The 9,591-nt window shown below is 34.3% G+C and overlaps 1 protein-coding gene across 1 annotated transcript; it reads left to right on the top strand.

Annotated features, from left to right (window-relative positions):
- Window positions 1-1,655: 1,655 nt before the first annotated feature.
- On the top strand, window positions 1,656-8,665 carry LOC143544225 (transcription factor CYCLOIDEA-like). The gene is made up of 3 exons (XM_077036372.1): window positions 1,656-2,419; window positions 7,466-7,479; window positions 8,613-8,665. The coding sequence occupies exons 1-3, from the start codon at window positions 1,656-1,658 to the stop codon at window positions 8,663-8,665; spliced, it is 831 nt and encodes a 276-aa protein (XP_076892487.1).
- The last annotated feature ends 926 nt before the right edge of the window (window positions 8,666-9,591 follow it).

Here is a 9,591-nt window from a genome sequence, read left to right as displayed (position 1 = left end):
TTTTTGTATGTTGAGACTGTTCAGATTCTTTGGAATGAGCTTAAGTCTGCTATGGTCAGGTAAATGGTGCTAAGATTTTATTGTAAAAGAACCTTCGCCAAATCACTCAAGGTAGTAGTGATATTTTGCTAAGATGAAATCGAATTGGGATGAGCTTAATGCAATCAATACCATTCCTTCATGCACTTGTGGGGCTTCTCATTCTTTTGCTAAAAGAGATGAGGGTCAAAGACTGATTCAGTTCCTTGTTGACCTTAATCCTAATTATGACATGATCAGAAGAAACATTTTGATGATGCAGAACCTTTCCTCTATTAATCGTGCATATGGGATTCTTATGCAAGATGAGAGGCAAAAGAAAATTCACACCACCTCCGATTTCACTGCATCCTCTGCATCTACGAATGCAAGTAGTGAAGGAACCGTTAGTTGAGGAACGAGGGAGAATATGAGGACTCTGGTGTGCACTCTTTGCCAGAGAAATGAGCATTTGGTGAACAATTTCTATAAGCTTATTGGTTTTCCAAAAGATTTCAAGTTCACAAAAGGAAAGAAGTTTGCTAACCTTGCTAAATTAGCAACTAAAACTAATTAAAGTTTTTTTATATTAAACCATCTATTGAAACAAATTTCTTGAAGCATTGTCAAATTCTCTCGAAATACCACTGATCTAATAGTCTAATACTAAGATAATAACATAATAAACAAAATTCTTAACAAGGAAAAAAAAGGTAAAATCTTTAGGGTTAGATGATGGTTAAGGCTTAAAATCTTAATAACTCAAGTTTGAAACAACTTGGGGGGGGGGGGGGGGGGGTGGAGGTTCTCTTAGTGGTGATCAAATCTTTAGTGGTGGGTGATGGTTTAGGCTTAAGATCTTAATGTATCAAGTTTGAAACCAGCCTCGGGGAAGAGAAGGGGGGGAGGGGTTCTCTCAGTAGTGGGTTTCCTTCTTTATTGTGTTATTAGGTGAGTCAAGCCTGAAACGCCAATATCATTATAGACGGTTAACATTTCATCTCAGTATGACTCATCCATATAATAGGGGTGGTTTCAAACACTAAAAAAAATAATCATGAGATACGAACTCTACTAGTCGCATTCAAACCAAAAATGTTGTCTAGTTGCATCGGGCTCTCTTTGGAATATCTAAAATGTTGGCTTTTTTCATCATGTACAGTAATTATAAGTACTTTAGAGTATTGAATAAACCGAAAGTAAAATATAGTTTCATGAACTTATTAAATACTGTAACCATTTCATTCTGTAATTTTCTAAACTTTGGAGGGGCCGAGTTTTTGATAAGTTATGGTAATTGAAAGGTATATGCATCCCTAGTTTTATCCTATATCTAGGTTTATATTTTTTTTTTACCGTTAAGAAACCCTAAAGAAATTTGAAGATATATAGTACACTTTTAACCTGTTTCTATTTGACTATTCCTTAATGCTAGTACTCTATACTTTATTATTGAGAGAGGAGGTATGAGCAGACTCGTGCCCTAAAACGGAAGATTTACAGTGGAAAGCTTAAGAGGGGAGGTGGTCTCTTAAATGCAACTTTACTCCTTAGCTTTATTTGGATCCATGAGCTTATATTTAAACTTGTTTGTTAAATATTATTGTTATTACTTCAGATTTCATATCCAAATAACTATGTTTTCCTCAAACCCTTTTCCACAGATTCCCTCTCCCATCCATGTCTCCCATCCTTTCAATTCCCTCTTTGACCTTCAAAAAGATGATGTCTATTTCACCCATCATGAACACAACAATAACAACCCTTTTGTTACCGGTGATTCTATTAATTTTCATTCGTACAACAGTTTTTCTCCTCCACCAATAGCCCAACCAGCTGCCTATACAGATGAGCAAAAAGGGGCTGGGTTGCAATATTGTGAAGATTATAATGATCTTTTGGAGTCAGTAGTGTACCTCTCTAAGAGGAAAGTGGTGACATCCAAAAAAGATGGGCATAGTAAAATCTATACAGCTCAAGGTCCCAGGAATAGGAGGGTGAGATTATCTATTGACATTGCAAGAAAGTTTTTTGTGCTTCAAGACTTGCTAGGGTTTGATAAAGCAAGCAAAACCCTAGATTGGCTCTTTACGAAGTCGAAGAAGGCAATTAAGGAGTTAATTGAAGAAACAAAGCAATCCTCATCTTCAACCATTAGTACTAATCAGTGTGAGATGGCTTTCCTTGAAACCATCAAGGGAGGGTCAGGATCAGATGAAGATAAAGGGCAGAAAAAGTCAGCTCTAAAGTTTCTTGATGGAGAAAAGAAGAAAATGACACAAAAGTGCAAACCTGGAACATTTCATGCTAATCTTGCAAGAGACCAGTCAAGGGCAGAGGCAAGAGCAAGGGCTAGGGAAAGAACAAAACAAAAATTGTGCATCAAGGAGCTCGACAACGAGTTGAAGAAAGTTCCTGATGAATACCCTTATCAAGCATTAAGCCCTTCAAACTACACTCCAATCAAGCTCTTGGGGTCAATTTGAACCGCAAAGTGATTACAATGACATCTTTCATGAATCAATGCTGGAACATAGGTTTTTAGTGTCGTCTTCGACTTCCTATTCATATAACCACAACTTTGTTGTATCAGATGAGTGGATCTCCCAAATTTCTTCCAAAGGTATGCCTAAGTTTAAAGTAATTCATGAGGAGCAGGATGACCGTGCAATGTCTTAGGTCTACAGGAGGTATACTCACAAAAAGCAGTAGTTACTGAATATAGATTAAGATTTCATTTACCTTTGTTTGTTTGTTTGTTTGTTTTGCTAACAGGACACTGAAAGTAATTATAATTTAGCTTTTCTTAAAAAGATAAGTTATAATTACTTTTTGAACCCTAGTATTTGTAATTTGTATACAGTATACCTATCCAATGCATAATACACATGCTAGTACCTAAATCTGTCTTTTTGTGAGATAACTCATGACAGACATTACAATAATATTGTCCAAAACATGCATTAAAGTGAATTTTTATTTTTATGTTATTTTGGTGGATTAAATCAGGAATACAAATAGGCAGAGACATGACTTGTAACCAAACTTTCTTAATGGGGACCAAGCTTTTTGGATAATTAGAAAGTTTGGGGAGACAGACGTAACTGAAACCTGAGTTTTAGGATTTTTGTCTAATTTCCATTCACATAGAAATAAATTAAGCTTCACAGTGTACCCATTTTAGCTATTTTAGAAAACAAAAAGAACTACATTCGTTATTTTTATCGTTTAATATACGTGTAGAAGACATTATAAGAAAGCAATTGAAATCAAGGGTCAACTGGATCACTCAACTCCAGCTAACTAATCATACAATATTACTCGCTTTAAAAATCAAAATTTTGATAAAAGTCAAAGGTTTTATACAAAAAAGGTTGAAACGATTCATGTGAATAGTAACAGTAACATTTCCACAACATAACTGATCAAGATCATGTGAATGAGAATCAAAAACAAGATTTGTTGGGGTAGGTTGCGTGATGGAGTTGTAGAGTATGGGATGAAGGATGTTTAATTATATAATACTGTTCATCTGTCAACTGTCTTTTCTGTTTCTTCGTTGCATTGGTTGGGTTGGGCCTGTCTTTCTTTTTTTCATTGGGGTACATAGTGACAACTAGTAATATATGTACATATACCAAGTTTTAAATTATCTCCTAACTCCACAAACCCTAGCCAAATTAACAATTCTTTAATCCATAGTTTAGGATATTAATTATATATAGAATCACTAACGTGTAAGAAGGTTTATGTATTCATATATGAATGTGATATTATTATGCTAAGCTACAGTGAAGCCTAACTGTTCGTTCGTGTTACGTGTCTTCATTTTTCACGCATAATCAACCACTGTAGCCTTCTTTCCGCCCACAACATGCCTAAGTAGTTATGTCTAACACTACATAGCATGTTTGTATAATTATCAACATGTGCAAACGGTGTATGGTCTGCCACGGTATTCATGTCGATTCCATTTGGATTTGTCAAACCAATAGTACTATTCACAAGCCATCAACTTGAAGTTAATCAATGTGATTGTGGGGACTTTTGTGTGTTAGCTCTTAGATAATTCACATCATCACATATTTTCAGATATACGAGTATAAACAAAATATTTTTCACTCCAAAAGTTCATAAAACGGTTTAGAAAGAGGGGTCATGAAACACAAGGTTTAGTAGGTACTAAGTACGGTATCAGCTCGTGATTCGTTTTACTTGCTATCACTCAGATATTATAATCAATATTATATAATAATATTATTTTATTATTATTATAGTCTTCATACTAAACTGGGCTGTATATATAGTCTGAGTATAGCTGTCACGCGCAGAACATGTCAATGGGCTTAGATTTTGACGTTGCTCAATGTCTAATGTTTAAAATCGAACTTGGCTCAGTTTCACCGTTTCAGGTGTTGGGCCAAGTTGATCGTTCAGGCGTTTAGAAAGCTGGTATGATCGCGTAAACTTGGGTAAACGTGTCGGTTGATAAAATGATTAAATTTATAAAGAAAAATCATAGTTTAGATGTCTAGATTCACTACAGGGCTCATTTTTGTTTATTCAGTCTGGTTTGGAGAAAACACGCACAATTCATCTGAATTATCCAAATTTCTCACAAAATATTAAGTTTTACTCAACTAACCCAAAAATATGATATTTGACCACTCTTGATGTTCCAATATCCCAACGGTTCGTTAATCGCAAACCTGTTGATTTTTATAAGAATTGCATTCTTTTAACTTTCAAATTAGCACAACTAATTATCTGTTTATCGTTAAATTATGAAAATTTATACACTCACTAATTAATATATGCAGATTTGTATAAAAATATTTTAGAAAATATTTACTGATTTATTAATTTAGAAAAATTAATTTATATGCTATTTTTAAAAGGTAAATCGTCCGTTTATACCAAACGATTTTCGAAAAATCCAATAAATTTTTTGAGTGATCCAAATGACTTTCAAAATCCCATTTAAAATTCCAGAACATAATAATTTTGCTAAATTTCTTTTTCGAGCCCTAAATGGCTGTTAAAACTCGAATAAACGCGAATCCAGAAATCATATATAGGGTTCTTCAATTGACCTTAAAATTTATATGTGATCTTATGATGTATTACCTGAGTTCTACACAAAATTTCATAATTTTTCAAGCAGTTTAAGTAATTTTTCCAAATAAACCCTAACAAACGGTAATAAATTCGCAAAATATTATCGAATTATCGAAAAATTCCCAAATTTAGATAGTGACTTATTCATGCGGTCCTGATGTCCATGCAAAAGTTTATAGACTAACAATAAACGCATCACAATCTATTTCTAAACATTCCACAAACGAGGGTTTCGGTAATACCTTTGCGGTTTTCGGTTGTTTAGGCCCTTTTCTCGCTTTTTCGGGTTCTTGGTCTTCTAGATAATGTATCTACAAGTCATATATCACAAAATCAATCATGTAACATTATTCATCCAGCCTTGAAACAAAGGATTTCGGTAATGGTTTGAAACCGAGTTTTTAAACCGTAAAAATATGATTTAAACTTCCTAATCCTTGTTTTTTTTGCCAAAACAAAGGTATTTGATTCAGCTTAGTACATGTGTTTAGGATCAATATCTATTTTTGTATCATTTTAAGGGTTTTTGCATGGTTAGAAGTGATTTTAATAATCAAACATCAATCTTAATGTAAAAATCATAATTAAACAAGCTCAAAACTATGAAAAATGGACAGGTTACCTTAGGTTATGAGTTGAGAGAAAGAGGATCAGCTGGAACAGGGGTGTAGAATGATATTTTTGAAGTTAGAAGTGTTTAGAATAGCTTGAGGAGGAAGAAAATAAAAATATAAAAAAGGGGGGAGTCCATATTGGCGGCTGTAATTATTGGGGTCCGCTTGGGCCCCACTTTGTGACATTCTGTGACATTTGAGCCAAAACAAGGTACACCTCAGTACGTATTTACCAATTAAGCAAATAAACGCCTTTTGCGTAACAAACGAATAATTAACCGAACGGGTCGGGTTATGACCCAGATATCTCGGGGGGGCATTTATAAGTGATATACGATCTATACAAGCTAAAATATTAGAAATATGGTCTTAGTTTGATAGCAAACAAGTTAAACGAAAACATGCTCGTTTAACCACCCGCTATAGATTTAAACGCGAAAGATAGTTACAAACCAAGCATTGTATCATCCGTTAAGCCAAAAAGACTTACCAACACTTATTTGAAATGTTTTAAGCGATCCGTGAAAATATTTTTGATTTTTACAAACATATAGTATGCTTTTATAATTTTACACAAAACTAGCCGAAAAACACTTGTTTTCGCGTTGTTTAACGCACCCGATAAGTTTTTCGCGCCAAAAACCGAACCCGAACTAAATTTGGATCGGGCTTTTCGTATTGGGCTTGAGAAAACAGATTGTTGGGCCAAAATGGGCCCAAGGGGGCCCAAACAATCCTTCCGATCGGACCAGCCCACCCCACCCCCATTTTTTTTATATAACTTGTTTAGGAAGCTTGTTTATCCAATTTGGTTTATGAAATCTGAGGTCCAAGCAGCTGCATCCTAAAATTCCAGAAAACCTCCAAACCCTAAGGTAAAGGGCTTAAATAAGTAGCTTTTTTACTTGTGTAAACTTGTTTAATACCATAAAAACATGTCTTGGTTACTAAAAATCATTCCTAACCGTGTAAAAATCCTAAAAATGGTCCATAAACATTTTTTGATCATACACATGGTAAGGAACCTGTTTTGATAGTTTTTTTGGCCATAAACACGGATTAAAAGGTTGAAACGGCGTTTTTACGGTTCAAAAGTTCGTTTTTGTGCACTAGCCGAAACCCTAAGTTAAGGGCTGTTATGTTGATGGAATATTGCTTGGTTTGTGATATAGGACTTGTACCTAGCTTTCTTAGAAGCACAAGAACCTGAAAACTTGATTAAAAGGTCGGAAACGAGCCAAACCCGCTAAGGTAATGCCGAAACACTCGCTTACGGGCTATTTAGGTTAAGGTTGTGATGTGCATATTTTTAGAACTTGAAATTTTGCAGGAACATCAGGGACAATGTCAATAAGTCCCTGTTCAAATTTGGTAAATTTTCGACCATCCAAGAATATTTGGCGAATTTATTACCGAATTGGGACGTTTATTTGGGAAAAATAGCTAAAATACTTCAAAAATTATGAAATTTTTCTGGGAACTCAGATTTGATGTATTTTGATTACATATGAATTGGGATCATTTGGAGAAGTTTAAAGGTGTTTTGTTTATTTGCGTTCGTGTGAATTTTTACAGCCGAATTTGGGCCGAAAAGAATATTGTACGAGCTTTATACATTCTGGAATTGATACAGGTTATTTTGGGATATGATTTGAGTATTCAGGAATTTTTGGTGAATTTTTGGAAATTGTTTGGGGTAAACGGACGATTTTCAGGCGAAATATAGCTGATAAAATGAATTTTTATAAATTAATAAATCAGTAAATAAATTCCAGAAATATTTTTATAAAAATCTACATATTTTAATTGATAAGTGATTAAATTTTCATAGTTTAATGATTAACGGTTAATTAATTATGCTAATCTGAATATTAAACAAATTCAGTTTTTATAACAACCGGCAAGTTCGTGACTAGTGAACCTGCGGGAAAATCAAAACACCAAGAGTGATCAAAAATCATATTTTTGGACTAATTAAGTAAAAATGAACTTTTCTATGAGAAACCTGGACTAATCCGGGACTGTATAAACGGAAACGGGCCCCGTGGCTAATCCGGGACCCTAATAGGTTATCCTTCCTTATAACTTAATCATTTTAGTAACCAATACATTTACCCAAGCTTATTTTCCCATAACTGTTTTCTGAGCGTGTAAACGAACAACTTGGCCCAGCTGGGAAAACGGGAATCTGAGCCAAGTTCAGTTTTAAGTATTAGATATTGAACAACATCACAACCTAAGCCTATTGCCACTTTCTGGACGTTCCAGCTACACCCAGATTAGTTATACAGCCCAGTTTAGTATTGAGATTATAATAATATTAAAATATTATTATTATAATATTGATTATAGGAACTACTGATAGCGGACTGAACAAACCACGAGTTGATACAGTACTAAATATCTACTAACCGTGAGTTCATGACCCCACTTTTAAACTGTTTTACGAACTTTTGGGGTGAAAGGCATGTTTGCTTATATCTATGTACTTATCTGAAACATGTGGTGATGTGAATTATCTAAGTGCTAACACAAGAAAGTCCCCACGATCACAGTGATTAACTTCGAGCCGGTGGCTTGTGAATAGTACTATTGGTTTGACAAACCCAAACGGAGCCGGCACGGTTTGCCGAGACACCAAAACCGTTTGCACATGACCATAATTTTTACGAACCAGCTATGTAGTGTTAGACATAGCTACCGGGGCATGTTGTGGGCGGAAAGGGGCCACAGTGGTTGATTGAGCGTGGGAAATGGAGGCACGCAGCACGAACAGTCCAGGCTTCACTGTAGCTTAGCATAATTATATCACATACATCATTTACATACATACATACTTATCTCATGATTACAAGTGCTGACTTGTGAATACTCATTACTGTTTTCTTGAAACTCGTGAAACTCACCAACTCTAGTAGTTGACCCGTTTTAAACTGCTTTTCAGGTGTACCTAAATCGGAGTAATTTGATGATCTGTTACTTACCTGAAGTGTGTGGTTGATGACATGTGAATAGAGGCAAGGATGTTAGTAGTAAGAATGTATAGTTAATGAACTAGTTTTGTTTATATCACATAGACTGGAAAACAACGATAGAACAAAGAAATGTAATATATTGTAAATTAGTTTGTAATGTTTCTTTATAAACAATGTGTTGATATCAGAGGTGTCTGTTACATTCTCGTTTTACGCTTCCGCATTGTGCTAGTCGGGGTGTGACACATTCATTGATTTTCGATTAGTATTTTTACTTGTTAACCCAACCCGGTAAGTCATTTTGATGTATTGTTGTTTATCATTAATAAAACATTCTCAACGATTGATGTCCAATGTTCGTTCAATTGTTATTATGTTTGATTTATTTACAAGATCCCGAGCTTTATTGATAAATGAACTTTGCGGGTTAAAAGCGTAATTATCCGAAAAATCCTAATTATAAATCATGATACATAACATCCTCAAAGTTCAAGGGCTACACTATAAATATAATTATTAAATCTATATTGATAACAATTAATAATACAGACTATTTCTGTAACTTATAATCTAATTTAAGTTTTAAAAGAATATTAAACTTGAGGGGCTAAATTATAAAAATGTTCAAAATATAATATTTAAAACCCAAACCACCCACCCCCTTTCGTTCGTTTTCCCGGCGACACCTCCAGCTGCCGGATTCCAGCACCAGAAATCGCATTTTTGTCGTAAAATCCGTTGTTTGACCGAAACAATTATTTTAACATCCTTAACTGACGTCTTTAAATAATAATCAATAGTTTAATTACTGTTTTTAAGATCAAAAGGATGAAATATATTTTATATATCTTTTTATATAATTAAAT

This window comes from Bidens hawaiensis, unplaced genomic scaffold (assembly GCF_021521415.1).
Source record: "Bidens hawaiensis isolate Kalapana, Puna unplaced genomic scaffold, B.hawaiensis_p1.1 tig00013503_1, whole genome shotgun sequence".
Taxonomy (NCBI): domain Eukaryota; kingdom Viridiplantae; phylum Streptophyta; class Magnoliopsida; order Asterales; family Asteraceae; genus Bidens; species Bidens hawaiensis.
The sequence above is the reverse complement of the archived record's forward strand: the minus strand, read 5'-3'. Positions and strand labels throughout refer to the sequence as shown.

Excerpts from the sequence above, each read along its gene's own strand:
- LOC143544225 (XM_077036372.1), top strand. The coding sequence starts at position 1,656 with ATGTTTTCCTCAAACCCTTTTCCACAGATTCCCTCTCCCATCCATGTC.